Genomic DNA, 20,980 nt, shown 5'->3' on the forward strand with positions numbered 1-20,980 from the left:
AAGAAATGTTTTTAATATTGTGACTGAAGTGAACATCTTGTGGGAATTTCTTCTAATTTGGTGCAAACGTTCACTTGGACTCGATCATGAAGGGAAAAAGCGTAAACTTACCCAAGTCAAACATGGAGGATGATGTGATTGTAATTTGGTGGTCAAATGTCCCTGCTTTTATTACTTTTACCTGTCACAAACGTTCACCACAGTTCAACGTTGCTGTTTACCTCACGAAACACGCGTTCGATCGCCTGAATTCAGTGTTTCAGGAGCGTCTCTGAGGAGTTCCTTTTTAGCACATTTAGCACAGATGCTCTCTCGGACAAACAAAATATTTTACCCTTTGAACGTTAAGAACCCGTTTCAAGGATTTAGTGACATCTAGTGGTCGGGTTACGTATTGCAACCAACTGAATACATTTGCATTGCAACATGCATACATATAGATCGCCTTAAATTTCTACACACTATAGTCCAGGGGTCTCAAACTGGCGGCCCGGGGGCCACATGCGGCCCCCCAATCGATTACATGCGGCCCCCCACTTAATATCATGTTATAAGCCCACGACCTCACAGTGTGTAGTTGAGGCACAGCTGGCAGCGAGGTGATAGGATATAATCTATGTTTGCTAGCAATGTTTATTATAACAGTAATAATAAGACATTTGGTCATAATTATCCCACAAATGCATCATATACAACATTCAATTACATACAGAAATACACTCGCCACGAACGGCAGTGGCCGAATTTTAATTACAGTTGTCCACACTGTTATTCATGTATTTAAAATAAATGTCCGTTTTTTATATAAATGCATTAATTTCGCACCATAAATAGTATTATTAAGTATATGTGTGATATCATGATGCAATATTGTGAACCGTTGAACTTTTTGTTCTCTATGCCCTCTTGACCACAATAGATGTACATTGGCCCCCAGGTCATTTGAGTTTGAGACCCCTGCAACAGTCAAATGAGTCAAAATCTTTGTATTTTTGTGTTTGACATAACGAGGTAAAGGTCGGTGTCGGTGAATCTCTCTGTGCAGAGACGACGTCTCACTCGTGCGACCGTGTGTTTCCTCTGCAGAGAATCTGGCCAAGGCCAAAGAGGAGAACCTGGAAATGCAACAGGTGTTGGACCAAACTCTCCAGGAGCTCAACAATCTATAAAGACACAAAACACAGACCTGACCGACGGAGCACAACAACAACAACAACAACAACGTTTTCTTTACGAGCTCCCAGCACACGTACAGCACATATAGAGTTAAGTGTGAAATTTGGTTAAAACACTAAAAGTAAACATCGGAGAAACACTGAAAACAGCAGAACCTCAACGACCTCTAGACCAAACTAATAAGTGTTGCCTTTAAATGGTGTTTACGAGTTTGCAAAAAATGGACGATGAGTTGATGTGTGTGTGTGTTTTTTAGAAAAGGACCAAATTTGTGTTTCTCGTACGCTAGCCAGCGTTACCGTCGCCACGCAACAGTGTTCTCTCACGACTTCGCCATTTCAACGCCAGGTTTGTCGTATTCAGACAAAAAAATCCAGAAAATTACACAATTCATGTGTTTTTTTTAGCGTAAAATAGCGAATTTAAATGACATTTTTATCGCTTTAATTGAAAGTACAGTGTAAACATTTGCTAAACTGATATGTAACACACGGTATCCGCGGGGTCTTAAAAAAGTCTTAAATCCAATCATTTGAATTTTAAGGCCTTAAAATGTCTTAAATTCTCCTAAAATCTCATAAAAGGTCAAATACAATTTTAAAACGTGCATAAACTCCAGTCTCGCTTTGAAATGTTTCTATTTTTGAGATTGCGCTAGCATAACTACAACACTGAACTAAAGTAGGTCACCTGTGCTGCACGGTGAGAATTTATCGAGCAACACTAGCTAGTGTGCTGTGCGCGCGCCGCGGTGTGTTAGCTTAGCATAGCAGCGGAGAAATCTTAGCGAAAGCCCACAGCTAAGCCGAATTGAATGATTTGTGGCTCCAATTTTCCTTCATGTCTTTTGTGCTTTTTTTTTTGCCAGTATGGATTTGAAATGGGTCTTAAATTGTGTTCATTATGGTCTTAAAAAAGTCTGAAAAAGTCTTAAATTTGACTTGTTGAAACCTGCAGAGACCTAACAAGTCAAAATAAGTCAAATACGGGATAATACATTGAAACTGACAAGTGATTCTGTTTGAAGCGGAGGTTTACTGTGTTTGACAGTACATTAGCAAGGCCAGTTTATTTGTATCGCAGTATTAATACACATGGTAACTCAAAGCTGCTTCACACGGGAGCAAGAATTTGAAGAAAAAGGTCTGATTTAAATGAGTCTGACAGTGTGAGCTCAGACCTCAAGTGTTCAGGAAGCAGAAGAACTGAACGACCGCTTCACTTTGTTTGTTTCTAGCGTCTGGGAAACCCCAGATTTTGAAATCTATCCTTTGACTCACAGGAAGCCAGTGTACAGACCTGAGGTCTGGTCTGGTCTGGTCTGGTCCGGTGTGGTCCACTTTCCTGGCATTAGTCAGGGTTGTAAAGCTCAAATTCTCGTGCACCATTTAAAGTTGACATGACACACGACGTGTGCTGGGAGCTGTCACCTTGATTTGAACATGGAAAAAAAATGAGAATAAACTTCATTCCAAACATGTTTTTAATGATGTGAGTTTTTTTGTTGTCGTGCGTGTAAACACCGCAGCTGCACGATCGAGTACAAAAGTGAAGCTAACGCAGTGCTGTGCTCTCACGTTAGCGCTAATAATAAACAAGGAGCGAACGCTGCTGTTTCACTTCCTCTCTTCGGTCGGTCGGGACGTCGTGTTCGCTGCAAGAAGAGGAAGACGACTTTGGTCGGTTTAACTCATGTGAATTCAACTAAAAAGGTATTTTTTAAATCATCACAACTTCAGCGATGTTTGTTAGTTCATCACGGACATCGTAAATGCAATTCCACTCCCGGACAAAAGGTGGCAGTAATGTAAAAAAAAAAAACATGAACAGCTGAAGAACTTTTACTGACGTTGTAATGATGCGTTCCATTTAGATCGGAAAGTTGGAACTGGGAGTGATGAGTTCAAGTCGGGGGAAAAAGTATGTGATATTTTTTTACGTGGTATTTTGCGCACACAAATAACGTAAAAATAGAACAATGCTGTGTTTTTACGACGAAACAAATACAACAGAAGTGAGGTTGCTCCGAGTTTCCGAGTCGGAAATTCCGACTACATATGGACGCGGTCTTTTAAGTACCTTAAAGGTGATACTTTTAGAGTAAAAGTACAAGTATGTTACCATAAAATGACTTTGGGAGAAGTTGAAGTCACTTATATATATATATATATATCAGTTCAGTAAAAGTCGTAAAGTATTTTTTCGGTATATTTTCTGATATAAAATGGTTACTACACTCAAATTGAAAAATACCGAGGTCTTTTAGGTTTCGTTTTCTCCGCCATTGACGTAACTGGCAACCCGTGGTTGCTCGGCAGCTGAGACTCTACTGAGTGCAATGATTGGTCGTCGGCGGTAGGTGGCGCCACATGACGCCAAAACATGATTTCAAAACATAAATTTAATTTTAACGCGAATATTTTTGGCTGTACTGTTGTATAGTAGAAATTTTTTTTTTTTTAAAGTGAGCTTGTCTTTCAACTGGGAGGTTGTGGGTTCAATTCTGCTAGTCTATATGCGTCCTTGAGCAAGACATTTCACCCCTCCTTGAAGTGTGTGAATGGCTCTATATTTTTATAGGGAAAAAATAAAGTGATTTATTGATGGACTGTGATTTTTATTCACTCTGTGGGGGAAAATGCTTTGTCGATGACAAAGCCTGGTTTTGAAATAATAACAATGACTCAGAAGTTCTGATGAAAATAGTCTCTCTTAACGTTCAAATGTATGTGTAATAAATCTTTATTAAATGCCCCCCTGTACGTCATAAAGTGACAGGTGAGTGTTTAACAGGTGAATTAGGACGTTAAATTTCCATGATCCTCTTCCTCACCTTAAATCAGATCCTGTGTTTTTCCTCCCTGGATGTTTTCCCTCAGTCTTGAAGCACGCGGGGCGGGGACATCCCGGAAAATAAGAGTCACTGACCGGGACTTTAAAATCTGACACTTCTGATTGGTTTACAGAAATGGACTGACAGCTGTTTCTGACCAATCGCCACACAGCGTGGCCCCCCGCTGCTCACGTAAGCAGATCTATAAACGTACATGAAGCTATCCGGCTATGGCTGTCGGTCCATCCGCTCTGTTGTGAGATCGGTCGATGTGGCGCAGCGCCGCCGTGTCGCTTTGACGCGAGCGCCCGATGACGGGAAGTGGGTGGTCCCGCTCCAGAAACAGGCACGTACCAGCCACTAATGGTGTTTCCACCGACGCTAACTGGGCTTTTTCTTAATGGATGTGTGGAGTTAAACTGGTCAACGAGGATGTTAGCGAAGTAACACAGAGACTTTACAGCCGCTGACACTGAGGTGAGTGACATGCTAACACTGCTGTTGCTAACACCGCTGCTGCTGCTGATTATGAAACAACATGGCGTGGATGGCACCGTTAGCTCCCACTGCTAAATACTAAAGTGTAGCACTGATGCTAATGTGCGCACTTATGATAACATCGTTGTTTTTTTAAACACACTAGCGTAAAATTGTTGTTCGCTAACATTCACTGGCTTCTTGTTTAGTGACGTACCTGCTGCGCTAACTGCTAAGCTAATCCTCGTTGGGTTTGGGCTTTGCTTTACATTCCCTACACATCAGAGGGGGCCACTCCCCCCCCCCCCCCAATTAATTGTATGCGGACTTTCACGTAATATCAAAGTTATGAGTTATTTGTGTGCGGGTTTTTTGCATCATAAATGCAAATTGTCAAAACAAACAGTTGTTTTTCCATCTTTAGTGGTCGCTAGGTCATTTTAGTGTAGTTTAGACTCCTGCTACAGGTGAATAAGATAAGCAGTCTGATATAAAGTACCTAAAAATTATACTTTTTGAGTAAAAGTACACATATCTTAATAGAAAATTAATTTGGGAGATGTTGAAGTCTTTTTTAAAATTTAAGTAAAAGTCTTAAAGTTTATGACATTAACTTAAAGTTATTGTCTGATATAAAATGTACTTTAGTTTAAGAAAAAAGGTATGTAGTGGAGTAAAAGTAAAAGTTGCTACAAATATAAATAACAAGGTACAGATATGTACATTTTGTACTCAAGTACAGTAACAAAGTATTTGTACTTTGATACATTACCACACTGACTATTAGCGTCGGTATGTTTGCTATGTTAAAGAAAAAATGAATCTGTTATATTTTATATAAATGCAGTCAAATTTAAGAGCAGTTGTGTTTAGGTAAAGTTATTTTTGTTGCATATTACCTCTGATTTAGTATTTTAAGAACACAATAAAACACATTTCAGAGAAAGTATTGTAATGATTTATTTAAGAAGTATTTGTCTGTGTGCTGTTATGTACAAGGGAGGATTATGAACATAACTCCACTCTGTCAGGTCTGTACGTAATAAAGTGGCAACCGCCATGTGATTTGTGATCTGTTTTTAATATTTATATTGAGGGTGTAACGGTGAAAACCTTCCCTCTGTAACGTTGTTGTTATTTATGTTCCCAGCTCACCATCACATCAACATGGCATCTGTGGGATTTGTGCAGATGCTGCTGTTGCAGTTGGCTTGTTTTACCTCTGCTTCATCTGCTGCAGGTCAGTACCTTTGTCTTATATATGTTTTTTTTTTTTTTTTTACTATATTATAACCACTGCTGTCAGTACTTGGCTATGATTTATTGTAAACATTTACCCATTCGCAGCAGCCGTTCTATGAAAATTCTTGTACAGAAATAATTCTCTGTGGATTGTGCCATCAGCGTCATTGCTTGATTATTTAAATGTAATTTACAAGTCATTCACATTGAACAATACTGTCTTACAAACCTGTCCTAAATCAGCTGCCATTTTACCGATGTGATGTAGTTTGTTTGCACCGCCGTGTTGGCAGGAACCACAGTGCTCTTTTTGAATCATCATCAGAGTTCACTGCATATTTCAAATCTACAGAGATTAAGGAATATAATTATAGACTGAATATGCCCTAACCCACATGTGTCAAACTCAAGGCCAGGGGGCCAGATGTGGCCCGCCGCATCATTTTATGTGGCCCGTGAGTGATTAATTGGTCTTAAAAATCTGTGTTAAAATAGCTTTATGCTGCTTTAAGGCGTGCATTGACCATAAACTACATTTCCCACAATGCATGGCGATTGTGTTACCCGCAAAGTCACGACACCGCCACCAGATCGCAGTGTATCAGTGTATACGCATCATGCGACGAGTGAAATTGAATAAGTAACAAATACAGAAAGTTATTTCGCAATATTTTACGGAGTAGTTAGCTTTATTTTGCATTATATTTGGTTACAGTTAGTTACATTTATTCTGTATTGACGGTTACATCTGACCCTTTGAGGGTAACCATTACTCTGATGTGGCACCTCTGTGAAAATGAGTTTGCCCTAACCCTTCTCATGCACACGGATACAACTCTGTTGTTATTCACATAGAAACACAGGTAGCGTGCTTCACTGATCGTCACGGTTCAAACTGGATCTACAGTCATGTGAAGTTACACTTACACATTATTACGACCGTCGTGACCGCACCTGTTTCGTTTTTCCTGCCCTGACATGTCCGTGTGTGTCGGGCTGTATTGTTTTCCAGAAGCCGTGCAGATTAAAAATCTGTTTTAGTTTCAATTGTCCTCACAGAGACATGTCTCGTGTGTCCTTGAACCGTACAAAAAAAACGCCAGGAATCAATTCTCCCGCCTCGTTAATCATTGACAAAGATGATTGTTTTTCCCTGTTGTTTAAAGAGTTGTTTTTCCTCTTAGCTGACTCTGTGACTTGAGGTCATTTGGGGGTTGTTTGTGAATCAGTGCAGCGCCCACACACACACACACACACACACACACCCCCCCACCACCTCCACTTCACTGGAACTGGGAACAGCTTTTAGTTGGAACAGCTTGGATTCTGTGTGTAAATGAGCTTCCAACTTCCTCCCAACATTTCCCGTAACATTTTTTTTGGTGTGTGTCGGTAATGTCGGGGGACAATGGCAGGACAGAAACCAGAGGAATGCTAATGTGCACACAGTGGACGGCTTACACAGAAGTAACTGGCAGCGGTGGAAACACATTCAGCACATGGTCGGTGTCTGATTTCACTCGGATTCTCTTGAATTCAGGCCGTTCATGTGTTGTGACTGTAAAGGCAGCTACAGGACAACATTAACACTGTAGTTACGGGGTTGTTTTAGGTGCTGGCACAGACGCAGCACTGACTGTGCAGTGTGTAGTGTAGTATTATTATGTTTATTGCTTTGTCCATAGAGAAAAAACATCGATTTTTTTTTACCTCCCGCGGACACAGGAGCTGCTGCATCATTTACTAACTGTGTGTCATTCTGGTAAATCTAAACCAAGAAGTCACAAAATCAACATATTTGGATTTACTGGTGGAGGAAGTAGTGGATCAACAGCTCCTGTGTGCTGTAATGTGGAATCGCTCAATGTCTCTATGGATTTTGGTGTGGGAGATTTTCCATTTGTGATTTGTGGTTTAAATGCCCTCCGGCATTTACGAGCGACACACATTTCCTGTCAGAAATGGCCGTGTTATGGCGAGATAAAGTGGAGAAACTTGTTCTTAAGACGTAGATTTGATTAGGTGTTGATTTTCTCTATGGGGCTTTGGTGTGGGAGAGAGAGAGTGGGTTTCAAAGTTAGTTTCCTGGTGGAAAAGTCTGTCGAACCTGGAGATAAAGCCGCAAACGTGTTCTTAAAATAATGCAGACTTTACCTAAAGTAGATTGTATTACATAAGCCGTTGTTGATAAGTGGCTAAAATAATTTTTTGTGGCAGTAATGTCCTTACAGAGACTTCCATGTCTCCTACTATGTGTCATTATCAGTATAGTTTGTGTGGGTTTTCCTCTTCCTCCCGTTTGACCGTGGAAGGAAGTGTAGTCTCAGTAATACATTTAGGAAAGTTCTCTTCTAATCACCACTCTTTCCTCTTCTTCCTCTCCTCCTCCTGTCCCATCGTCAGGAAATTACAACCACTTGGTGACAGCGCCGCAGCCTCTGGCGGTCGAGATCGGCACCGACTTTAAGGCCTCGTGCATGGTCGTCGACACCGACGCGGTCACTGCCGACGACCTCTATTGGAATCTGTCTCAGAAGACGGTCCCCAAGGAGCAGTACACCAAGATCAACCGGACCACCCTGAACGTCACCGTCCACATCAGTGGAGAAAACGAGCAGTGGTTGTACTGTCGCTCTCGGGGGGTTTCGCCCTACGTCATCCTCAACGAAGGCAAATTCATGCACGCGATCCGTCTTCGCAAAGGCTGTAAGTGTCTTAAGGTTCACGTTTTTTTTTTGCTCCATATGAAAAAGAAATCGCTAAAACTGAATTGTTTTGGTAACAGAAGAAGAAAAAAATCACGACTGTGTGTTTTAACAGTTTTTGATGTAAAAGGTCCATAAAATTTTTTGCCCAAAATTGGACAAAAAAGTTTTTTAAAAGTGTCCACAATTTGAAAAAGAAAGTCATACTTTAGTATGTCGTTGAAAAAAAAGTAAAAAAGTGTCCTAAATTTGACAAAAAGTAAATAAAAGAAGTCAAATTTGTAAAAAAAATGTGTCCAAAATGTAACAAAGTCAAATAACAATTTGTCTAAAATTTTACAAAAAAAGTACATATTTAGTCTGTCGTCCAAAATGTGAAAAAAAAAGTAAAAAAAAAAAAACGTGTCCAAAATTTGGAAAAAAAAAAGTTACAATAAATGTGTCCAAAATTTGACAAGAATTTTGCTGTAGGTGTCTTACGGTTTAAGAATTTTTGCTCCATGTAACAAAGAAAACTGAAAATCTGAAAACTGAATCGTTTTGGTAACGACTGTGTGTTTTAATTCCAGATCCTCCGAAACAGCCTGAGAACGTGACCTGCATCGCTCTCCAGGAGAAAGGCCGCATCGCCAATATCATCAAGTGCAGTTGGGACACAGTGGGACGTCAGAGCAAAGACGTCGCTAATAAATACACGCTGAACTTTAACATCCTTCAGTGAGTACACTTCCACGTGCGTTTGCTGTTTTATTTCGCTGCGAGACGTGGAGTTCATCTTAAAGATAATGAAACTTATCTTTTTAGCAGATATGCCAACTACAATATGAGCACTGAGGGGAACAGCGCCACGGTGACTCTGACCGAAGTTTTCCCACATTTTATGGAGGTGGAGTTTTGGGTGGAGTCGCACAACAAACTTGGAACGGTTGAGTCTGAGCATCTGAGACACTACTCTGGGTGTTTGGGTGAGTCTTGAGTCGACTGGTGTAGCATATCATGTGCTTTGTGTCATAGTAAAGTATGTAAAATTTGTCAGACTTTAGTATGCTGTCCAAAATTTGACAAGAAAGTAAAAAAAAAGTTTTCCAAAATTTGACAAAATAATCAGAAAAAAAAAAAAAAAAAAAAGGATTTGACAAAAAAGTCATACTTTAGTATGTCGTCCAAAATTTGACAAAAAATTCAAAAAGAAAATTGTCCAAAATTTGACAAAAAGTTAAAAATTTGACAAAAAAATCGAAAAGAAAATTCCAAAATTTGACAAAAAATTAAAAAGAACATTTTTGAATTTTGACAAAAGTCTCAAAAATAATTGTCCAAAATTTGACAAAAAATATATATTTGTGTCCAAAATTTGACAAAAAAGTTGAAAAAAATGTCCACAATTTCACATAAGTAAAAAAACAATTTTCTTCCTAAATTTGATGATGATGATGATGACAATGACTTCTCCTGTCACTGCAGTGAAAACAAATCCTCCAGCAGACATCGGAGTCATCTCAGAGAAGACGTTTACCACCTCCCTCCTCCTGAACTGGAGTCGTCCCATCAATAAGCAATATGTTCCCAAGTTATTCTACGAAATCAGATTCTGCCAAAGAGGAGCTCATGAATGGACATATGTAAGTATGAGAAGGAAGTCTCCTCCACCAGATTTTATTAAAGATTATCACATTCATTTAGCCTTTGTGTACAAGACCATTTATGATCTTTCTGCAAACCAAAATGATTCAGTTTGAATGATTTCTTTGTTTTCTGAAGCGTTAAACCCAGCAGCTTGGACGATCAACTTTAGTTTAACCCAGCTGTGTTGACTTCAACGTGGTTGTTTCTCCATCTTCTCCAGTAAAAGTTGTTGCTGTTGTCGTTTAGGTTCCTCACGTTGACATTGCAGAGGACATTGAGTCCTTCAGACTCCAGAAACTTCAGCCACACCAGGTTTACGTGTCTCAGGTCCGCTGCAAGTCGGACAAAGGGGACTGCGCTTACTGGAGCGAATGGAGCGCCAACGCCACCAAGAGGACGCCTGAAGACAGTGAGTCTGGTGGAATACTTGGCGGCTTTTTCTTCTCGTACAGTGTAATGTTTTAATAGCTCTGGTTTGGTTTTCTCTGTCTCAGGACCAATGAGTAAACCAGATGTATGGACGAAAGTTTATGAGGGCGAGAGCATCGGCGAGCGACGAGTGCAGGTTATCTGTAAGGTACATTTAGTTCAATTTTTGATCCAGTGTCGGGACGTTTGTTGACTCTCATTGTGAGGACAAAGTAGCTTTTCATGTACGTTCACTTCAAGACTGTTTGTGTTCTTCCAGGATCCCGTTTTGGCCAACGGCAGGATCACCCGTTTTGAAGTGAAGGTTCAAGAGCAGGAGGATAAAATCCGTAGTGGAAGTGCTGACTGGGAGAGTTTCCCCGTCAACCGGTCTGATGACGACACCGCGCACAGGACCATCACGCTCGTGAAGGAGATAGGCCTGGAAGACCAGAAGTCCCTGATAGTGTTCATCGCCGCGGTGAACTCTGCGGGGAAGTCGCCGACGGCGTCGCTGTTCATCCCAGATAAGGCACATGGTAGGTTTCCATGGTGATGCTGAGCAGTGACCAAAATTTGACAAAAAGTTTTTTTTTTTGAAAATGTGTGCAAAATTTGACAAAAAAGTAAAAAAATCATAGTTTCCCAAAATTTTACAAAAAAGTAATTGGTTAGTATGCCATCCAAAATTTGACAAAAAGGTCAAACAAAAATTTGACAAAAAAAAGTGAAAAAACCCCACAATTTTCCAAAGATCTGACAAAAAGTCATAGGTTAGTATGTCGGCCAAAATTTGACAAAAAGAAAGAAAAAAAAATGTGTCCAAAATTTGACAAAAAAGTTAAAAAAAAAAAAATTGGTCCAAAATTTGGGAAAAAAATTTGACTAAATAATAAATCAATTTGTCCAAAATTTGACAAAAAAAGTAAAGAAATTATAATTATCCACAATTTGACCAAAAGTCATAAGTTATTATGTCTTCCAAAATTTGACAAAAAGAAAGAAAATTATGTGTCCAATATTTGAAAAAAAGTAAAAAAATGAATACTTTTGTCCAAAATGTGACAAAAAAAAGTAAATAAAATAAAATAAAAATATTCTCTCAGAACTCTCAGAATTTGGTTTCTGAAGTACTGTAGGGCTTTATCTTTTTCTTTGTTCTTCTTATACATGTAGCTCCTAAGGTTGTTCTCATGTGTTGTAACCGTGTTTAACATACATGATGTTGATGTGTTGTCGCAGAGCTCCCCCCAGTGGAGGATCTGAGGGCGTGGCCTCACGACGGCCAAATGTGGGTGGAGTGGAAGCCGCCCAACAACGCGCCTGTGACGGAGTACGTGGTGCAGTGGGTCATCGGCGATGTCCTGGACTGGCAGAGGGAAAACAAAAACACCAGAAACACCACCATTAGAGGTGAGTCAGTGCACCGTTAAAGTCTCACTTCACCGTAACCTGTGAAGTCGTTCGCTGTATTAAATAAAATCAAACGTGAGTTAATTCGACTCTCAATGTCGCCCAAAGACGACCTGCAGAAGTTCGTGCGCTACACCGTGTCCGTGTATCCGCTGTATTCTGGATGGATGGGGAAGCCGGCCAGCGTGCAAGTGTTTCAGGAAGAAGGAGGTGAGACGACGCACGTTTTTACAACAAATCTGTAAACTACACAGGAATTAAATGAGTTAATGAGTCAATAAGACATCACTGCCAACAGGGAAATAAGGAAATAGATTATTAAGTAATCATATCTACACCAACACACGTCTATGATATCATAACTGTTCTTTAACTGAAAATCTGTTCTGTTGTACAAAATTTGACAAAAAGTCCCAAAAGAATTGGGTCCACAATTTAACAAAAAGTAGGTTAGTATGTCGTCCAAAAATTTTTTTTTCCAAAAATGTGACAAAAGATATTGTCTAACATTTGACAAAAAAATATATATATATTTTGTTGAATATTTGACAAAAAAGTGAAAAGAAAGATTTGTGGATAATTTGACAAAAAAAGTTAAAAAAAAATGTTTTTGTCCAAAATTTTACAAAAAAGTAAAAAATAATTTGTCCAAGATTTTACAAAAAATAAAAAAAAATTGTCCAAAATTTTACAAAAAGTCAAAAAATATTTTGTCCAAAATTTGACAAAAAAGTTGTCAAATATTTGACAATAGTAAAAAAGAAATTTTGTCCAAAATTTGACAAAAAAGTTGTCAAATATTTGACAATAGTAAAAAAGAAATTTTGTCCAAAATTTGACAAAAAAGACATAGGTTAGTATGTTGTCCCAAAAAGTAAAAAAAATATTTTTTCCAAATATTTGACAGAAAAATCTAAAAACGTTTGTCTAATTTTTTTTTACAAAAAAGTAAAAAAAAATGGTGTCCAAAATTTTACAAAAATGTAAAAAAAAAATTGTTAAAGACTAGTGATGGTGATGATGGTGGTGACGACAGATCCTCCAGCAGACGTCAGATATCATAAATGTTCTGTAACTGAAGATCTGGTGTCCGTGTGAATAGTTTGACCTCAGCGATTGTGTCTTTTTCGTGGCTGCAGTTCCGCGCGAAGGCCCAGTCGTTCGCCTGAACAACAAGCCGGAGCGTAATGAGGCGGAGCTGGTGTGGATGGAGATCCCCGAGGCCAGTCGACAGGGCTTCATCACAGAGTACACCATATTCTACTCCAGCGGGCACGAACCCCTCAGTATGTTTCTTGTCGCACGGTTTCCACACCGACCTGTTTACGTGAAAAGATCGTTCAGTTTTGCTGATTCCGCTGTTTTGTTGTCCGTTCACAGCCGTGGTCGTTCCTCCTGACACCACCACCTATAAGCTGACGTCGCTGACCGGCAACACCAAGTACGACGTGTGGGTCAGCGCGTCCACCATCGCAGGCTCCACCCAAGGATACCATCACTCGTTTACCACGACCAAATATGGTGAGCGTCATATTTAACAAAAACAATAATATTTATTAACGTAGGGTGCAAAAATCGCCAAAATAGACGCAATATTAAAAATGTCCGACTTCCTGTTGAGTTGAGGCCATGGTTACGGTGGACTTTTTTCTTCGTCTTGGTCTAAAACATCTTCACACCAAGTTTCAGGAAATTCGGAGGAACTCAGTTCGGCCTCTGTTTTCACGTTAGGAGGCGCCAGAGTGCCCTTGAGCAACATACGGGTCCGGGAACTATGCCGATATCACATTTTCACCAGACCCTACCTCAATGTGAACTTTCAAGAGTTTTTATGCACGTTAACGCCCTCGAAAATGAGCGCAGAGCCACAAATATAATGATTGATTGATTGATTTATCGTGTCTTTCAGCGTCAGGAGAGATCGAGGTCATCGTCGTCGTCGTGAGTCTGGGATTCCTGTTTTTCGTCATCATGACGATGCTGCTCTGCATCTACAAGAAAGACGTGTAAGTCGCATCACAACACGCTGAAGCCCGATTTATATTCGCACGCACGGCATCGTAAGCTGTTTTTGCGTTTATGGTTTTAAAAACAAGTTAATTAATAAATAAATAAAAGACGGAAAACGCGTGCAAAGTCTCAAATGTAGAGGACAACATGTTTAAAAGAGGGTGAAGAGGAACTGCCTTATTTGTCGTTTGTCATGCGTCTATAAAAGCTTCAGTCGCGATTTAGAAACCACTAAATTCAAGCAGTTACGCCCAGACTTTCTCTCTTTGTAAACTTGTTGTTTGCTGTTTTTTTATATTTGATATATTTTATTATTGCTCTGGAATTTTTCTGTTCTTATTGTTTTTTTATTCCATTTATCGTCAAGAACTTTGCGATGTTTGTCTGTTAAAAGTAAAAGTTTACTCACTTAGAGCGCTAATGTATCTTCAAACCAACTACATTTCATTGAGTTTTGCTCATTTTGATTTAAAAAAAAAAAAAATAATAATAATGACATACGAGTGTGTCTGTGTGAGGGAATATGATGCCATGTGGACAAATCATAGACCAACTTCCCGGAACATCAGTGTCAAAACAGGCTTTAGAATGACTGTACACTGTATTTTTATTATTATTATTATTATAATAATGAAGATTTTATTCCCTCTGTCGCAGCATAAAGAGAAACTTCTGGCCTCAGATTCCAAACCCTGGAGAGAGCACCATCGGGAACTGGTCTCACGGCTATCCTTTCAGAGTAAGAGCCTCGAGTGACACGCGACTCAACAGCGGCCTCTGCTGGCCATCTCACACACACACACACACACACACAGGGTGTCACACTTGTCTTCCTGTTGTCTTCACAGCTGTGTTTGACAGCAGTTGCTGGTGGACTAGAAAAATTTGTGCGACCATTAACGGTAGCTTTTATTGATATATGTATATTTGTAGGTGTGTATATATATATATGTATGTATGTATATATATATATATATATATATATAAAACATAACTGATGCTTTTAATAGAGGCTAAAATCCGTTTTTCCTTGTGTCACTGACTCTCAGGCTGTTACCTCAGAACCTCATATATATACACTACAGTTCAAAAATTTGGGGTCACCTATACAACTTTTGTTGTGTTTTCCATTAAAAGTCACACTTTTATTTGTCAAAAGAGTTGCAAAACAAATAGAAAATACATTCAAGACTTTGACAAGATTAGAAATAATGATTATTTATTCAAAATAAAACTGTTTTCAGCTGTGCTAACATCATTGCACAAGGGTTTTCTGATCATCCAATAGTCTTCTAACGCCATTAGCAAACACAATGTACCATTAGAACACTGTAAATGAGCCTCTATACACCTATGTACATATTCCATTAAAAACCAGACGTTTGCAGCTAGAACAATGTATAGAGTGTATTTATGATTCTTTCAATGCTATATTCATTGACAAAAAGTGCTTTTCCTTCAAAAATAGGGACATTTTCTAATTGACCCCGTCGTTTTGTCACCCCCTACAGGCAGAGGCACCAAAGGAGAACTCTATGTCCGGCATCAGCGTTCTCGACGTGGACTCGAGCGACGGTAAGAGCGTCTTTGAGGAGGACAAGGCCGTCCTCCCGCTGAAGAAAGACAAGTATCTGTCGGAGGAGCACAGCAGCGGCATCGGCGGCTCCTCCTGCATGTCCTCGCCTCGCCAGAGCGTGTCCGACAGCGACGAGGGCGGCGACATGGCGGACACCACGGCCAGCACCGTGCAGTACTCCTCGGTGGTGGCCTCCAGCGGCTACAAGGGCCAGACGCCGAGCACGCAGGCGCCGCCGCAGGCCGTGTTCTCGCGCTCCGAGTCCACGCAGCCGCTGCTGGACTCCGAGGAGAACCCGGACGTGTCGGCGCAGGACGGCAGCCGCCAGTGTTTCTTTTCCCGGCACGCGGCGGGGAACCGGGACGACTTCAACCAGCTGCCGGAGGAGCTGGAGACTCTGTCCTTCTGTCCGCTGGAGGAGGACGCCGCCGCCGCCGCCGTCTCCGAGCAGGCGCCCGCCGAGGAGCAGTCATCAGCGCTGTCCGGCTACATGCCTCAGAAGGGAGGCTACAGGCCGCAGTGAGGACACGCCTGAGAGACACGGAACTCTGTAAAATACTCGCTCGTAGGTCATTAGCTTTAAAAAAAAACAAAAAACAATTATCGACATACTGGACACTCGTATGTGGACGCTGTGGCGCCCTCCTGTGGAGGTGCGACGGCACGGTACGCTATTAGCTGACAACACTGCACATGAATGTAACGTTCTGCTGATGAGACGTCGCTGCATGTTCACGTGAAACAAACAAAACAAAAACGTTAAGCTGCCTTTTAACAAAGTCATGTGACGTTTGTATCGTTACTTTGTCAGTAATTGCTTAATCACGCGTTGTTTTTAAGGTAGAAGTCAAAGAAACTTTTAAATATCACAGAAATGCGTTACGAAGCTCAGGCCGGAGAGAGAGAGAGAGACGCGTGTGCACTTTTAAAACGTCATGTGACCCCACTTTTTCCTGTGTGGACGAATTTTAAAGATGAAAAAAGACGCAAAGAAAACAGTGTTACTGAGGCTGCAACTCACGATTCATTATCGAGTCATCGCTTTGGTCCGAAAAACTCTCAAACTGACGGTTAATTCAGTCACCGATTGGTCACTGAATACTTTTCTGAAACGACTGATTGAATCCTGATTTTTCAGCTTCTTAAAGCATCAAAATTTCCCGTGTTTCTTCGCTCCAGAACGAACAAAATAGAGGGTGGTGAAGTGGTAGACCAAACACGGATTTAGGCTAGCTTTACACGACAACGATCTTAGCACAAACCGCAAAAGTGGCGTTGCGTTCCCACTATTTATTTTGCAATTAGACGAGCGTCTTTAGGTGGAAAAGACGCTCGTGCGGTGACACAAAAGTGTGTGAAATTTGATGTAGTATGCATGCCAGGTGGCTAGGTGGCACTGTGGAGCACTGCCATACAACACCAGGAGCGTTGAAACTTCCTTCTACTTCTCTCTAGTAGCGCGACGTAGCAGCGAAGGGCATGTTTGTTGTTGTTTGGCTGTACTGCACTTGGATCTGACGTCAATGCGTACGGGAGGATAGCTAGCGTTAGCAGCTCGGAGCACACTTTTGCGTTTTCAACCCTGTAGACGGGAACGCGTTTTTTTAAGCCTCAAAATCGCCGTCGCCGTCTAACCCAAAGGCACATCTGATAAAATATTTTGTCGGTTTCACCCGGGAGCGTTGTCGTGTAAAGCTAGCCTTAAAAGAAGAAGAAGAAACTCTGGACACGGACTGATCATGTGACTGAAGCGGCACGTGAAGGTGGTGATTTTCAAAGACTTTGACAAATGTCTAATTCGTTGTCCGTCCGTCTGTCGTCATTTCACGTCCGTCCGCCGCAGCAGAGGCTAATATCGGTGCGTTCCATTAACGTCGGAAGCGGGAACCGGGATTGACCGGTTGTACGACACACACACACACAGACACTAATGTATCTCGGGCTAGCTGTCGTTAGCCTAACCAGTCGATAACAAAAGATATTTCACAGAAATATCACTTTAAATAACTTTATATAAACGCGTAAAAAAACTGTGCAATTATAACCGTAGCAGAGCGGCAGCAGTCTTAGAATCCCGCGCCAGGAAGTCGGAAATTCAACCGACTTCCGACCACAACTGGAACGCAACGTAAGACTTGAGGAAACTGACCGAACCACGTGATGATGGACACTGTTTTATCATATGCTGGGGTTTTTTGTTTTTTTTGCATTTCATCGTGAATGATGGACTTTATTTTTAAATGTTGGATAAGGACAATATCCATGTGTGGACGAGGCATCAATAGAAAAAAAAAAGACACTTTTAATTTCAATTTCTCGTGGAGGCGGCGAACGCACCTTCATGTAACATGTAAGCGTCACAGGTCAAGTATTTATCAGCTCCTGTCAATGGTTATCAATATGAAATAAATGTTTTAACTGACTCTGCTCTGAGTTAATTTCCTCTGGTGTTACATCACAAAATGTAGATAATGTTTTAATATTATATGCTACAGTTGCTACGCTAGGTTACTAAACACAGCCTATGTCCGGTTAAGTCTACTACGTCTCTATAGCGCAGTAAAAAACAGCTTTTTCCCAACAGGACACTGGGAGTTTGTGATGCTCCGTGGACTCCTCACACCAAACCCCATAGAGAAAATCGTCAATTTGACACGTCGCAGACAGGAAACGCGCAGACGGGAGTCGTCGATCCACCGCTGCCTCTGTCAGCGAGTTAGAATATGTTCTCCCTGAGACTTCGGCGTAGGAAATCCTTCCCTCACGTTTGCCTCGGTGACACAAACGTCGAGCAGCAGCTCCTGTGTCCCCGTGAGCTGAAAAAAACGCTGATTTTCACTATGGGGTTTGGTGCAGCGGAGTGACACACACACACACACCATCTTCAGTTTCCTGTTTAATAGTGAGATTTAAGCTGTTTTTCCCTATGTGTGTGGCAGCCATGTTTTCATACCAAGTCATACAGATGAATTAAAACTATAAATCACATTTGCATAGATTTAAGCTGCAGAAACGATGACATCATTCAAATAAAAGCACACAATATATATTTATAGTCATTTATTATAGTAATGTATTTAAATATGTGTATTATAATATTATAATAGTAGTAATAATGTGAGTGAGTGTGGATCTGCAGATGTGATGAAGAGCCCAGCTCCTCCTCCTCCTCCTCCTCCTCCTCCTCCTCCTCCTGTCTCTTTAACAGAGGTAATCTCAGGACAGGGAGGGGGGGTGGATGGGTTCAATGGGTTCATGTAGTATCGGACGCCTCCTCCTCCTCCTCCCCCCTCCTCCTCCTCCTCCTCTTCCTCCTGCTCAGGTCTGCTGATGCCTCCCCGCTCCCTGCTCTCTCTGTGCCGGGGACGATGATGATCAGTGTGCCGCTGGAGAAAGAACCTGCTGCTGTTGCTGCTGCGGGAGGAACTTTGCACGCAAATGACTGAGCGTGTGACCTTTTCCTGGGGACACGGATCAGCTGATGACTCCGACACCGGCTGCCATTTTCAGGTCATCTGGATAAACTTGTGAGTGTGTGTGAGTGAGAGTGTGTGTGTGTGTGTGTGTGTGTGTGTGTGTGTGTGTGAAGAAGGCGCTCTGTGGGATGGAGGGAAGCGCTTTGTCCTGAGCTGTGATCATGATGGCTGATGGATGCTGCAGAGGGATGGAGAGAGGCCGGGGGAAGGCGGCAGCAGAGCCGCTGCACAGAGCCGCGTACCCGCCGCCTCCGCCGCCTCCACCACCGCAGCAGCAGCAGCAGCAGCAGTATGTGCAGAGCGCGGTAGCAGCGGCAGCGGCAGCCGCGCAGCAGCAGCAGCAGCAGCAGCAGCAGCAGGGCGCAGACATCCAGGAGCTGGCCTCCAAGCGCGTCGACATCCAGAAGAAGCGCTTCTACCTGGACGTGAAGCAGAGCGTCCGCGGGCGCTTCCTGAAGATCGCGGAGGTGTGGATCGGCCGCGGCCGCCACGACAACATCAGGAAGAGCAAGCTGACGCTGTCCATGGCGATGGCGCCCGCGCTGCGCTACTGCCTGGGAGACTTTATAGATTATTACGCCCGGATCGGGCTGCGCGGCGGTTTGGCGCCGCAGGCGCAAGCCGAGGATGGCAACGGCCAGGGCCGCGCGCACCGGAGAGCGCAGGAGCAGCAGAGCAGCGCCGCCGCTGCCGCCGCCGCCGCCGCGTTGTCGCCCACCGGCTCCGCCGCGTCCGACGACCACGCGCACCGCGTCCTCAAGAGCGAGTTCATCGAGCGCGACAACAGAAAGTACTTCCTGGACCTGAAGGAGAACCAGCGCGGCCGCTTCCTGCGCATCCGGCAGACGGTGAGCAAGGGCCACGGAACCATGGGCTACTACGGCCAGGGCATCGAGCAGACCATCGTGCTGCCCGCGCAGGGACTCATCGAGTTCCGGGACGCGCTGTCGCAGCTCATCGAGGACTACGGCGACGACGACGGCAGCGGCGGCGACGAGCGCGGCCGAACCGGGTCCCGGAACCACGGCGTTGGCGGCGGCGGCGGCGGCGGCGACAGCGAGAGCCCCGAGCTCCCCGAGGCCGCGTCCTTCCGCGTGGACAACAAGCGGTTCTACTTCGACGTGGGCTCCAACCGCTACGGCGTCTTCCTGAAGATCAGCGAAGTGCGGCAGCCGTACCGCAACACCATCACCGTGCCGCTGAAGGCCTGGGCCCGCTTCGGGGAGAACTTCATCAGGTACGAGGAGGAGATGCGGAGGATTTTCACGTGTCACAAGGAGAAGAGGACAGACGCGCGGCGGGACAGCGACGAGCCGGAGGACTGACGAGGACACCCGGAAGTCCCGCCGTGTCTCTGTCCCAGTGACCACCACCAAGGGCTGGTAACGACTGACCCGAACCTGCCAAGAAATCATCCATTCATCCACTCACTCACTCACTCACACATCCATTGATCTCAGTGCTTTTTACTGCACTTTAGCCTCGTGACCAGGGCCGCTCCAAGAATATTTAAGGGGGCCCCCTGAAGAGCCACCAATGAATGAACTGTTAAAGCCTTTTTTCACACTTTATGATTTTCAGCCAGATGCTACGCTAACAGACGATAATCTGATCGGCGCGCGATTGGCTGTCGTTAACCGCGAAATATTCCGTAACAGAGTTTGCAGATCGGGTTTTAATGGTCAAAGTGTACGATATTATATAAACGTTTTTTTTTGTTTTTTGTTTTTACCAATGACTTTGTTAAGTCACGGCTAAATGTTTCGCTAATGCTGACGCAGGTGCTGGAAGCGGCCGTCATGGCCAACTACATAGCAAAAAAAGACATGATGCTAATGTCGCTAACGTTGACGACTCTGCCGTTGTCTTTGAAGGTTTTCCGTGTCGTTCGGGTCATTGTCGTCTTCGCTAATTCGTCGTAAACAAGTGGACGTTCAACACTTAGCGTTCCAAAAAAAACACTTTTTCCAAAATGTCCCTAGTCAACTGGGTTTTTGACTACGGTCCCCACGAGGACTTAAGTACAAGTACACACACA

The 20,980-nt window shown here is 42.8% G+C and overlaps 2 protein-coding genes across 3 annotated transcripts; both read left to right on the plus strand.

The window, feature by feature from the left end:
- The first annotated feature begins 4,348 nt into the window (after positions 1–4,348).
- il6st (interleukin 6 cytokine family signal transduce) lies at positions 4,349–17,844 on the plus strand. 2 transcript variants are annotated; one of them, XM_083901715.1, is made up of 16 exons: positions 4,349–4,486; positions 5,637–5,726; positions 8,132–8,434; positions 9,003–9,150; positions 9,238–9,398; positions 9,898–10,055; positions 10,306–10,468; positions 10,554–10,636; positions 10,748–11,006; positions 11,710–11,880; positions 11,989–12,090; positions 13,020–13,166; positions 13,261–13,401; positions 13,790–13,886; positions 14,548–14,629; positions 15,402–17,844. In XM_083901715.1, exons 2-16 carry the CDS (start codon positions 5,654–5,656, stop codon positions 15,987–15,989), a joined length of 2,676 nt encoding a protein of 891 aa, XP_083757841.1. In that variant the 5' UTR covers positions 4,349–4,486; positions 5,637–5,653; the 3' UTR covers positions 15,990–17,844. The 2 variants fall into 2 exon arrangements, with proteins under 2 accessions (XP_083757841.1, XP_083757842.1); XM_083901716.1 differs by having other exon boundaries at positions 9,241–9,398.
- A 1,259-nt stretch (positions 17,845–19,103) lies between these two features.
- On the plus strand, positions 19,104–20,267 carry purg (purine-rich element binding protein G; the record flags this gene model as incomplete). The annotated part of the gene is made up of 1 exon (XM_083901746.1): positions 19,104–20,267. One exon carries the CDS (start codon positions 19,104–19,106, stop codon positions 20,265–20,267), a length of 1,164 nt encoding a protein of 387 aa, XP_083757872.1.
- Positions 20,268–20,980: the final 713 nt, after the last annotated feature.

This window comes from Microchirus variegatus (assembly GCF_963457635.1).
Source record: "Microchirus variegatus genome assembly, chromosome: 1".
Classification (NCBI taxonomy): domain Eukaryota; kingdom Metazoa; phylum Chordata; class Actinopteri; order Pleuronectiformes; family Soleidae; genus Microchirus; species Microchirus variegatus.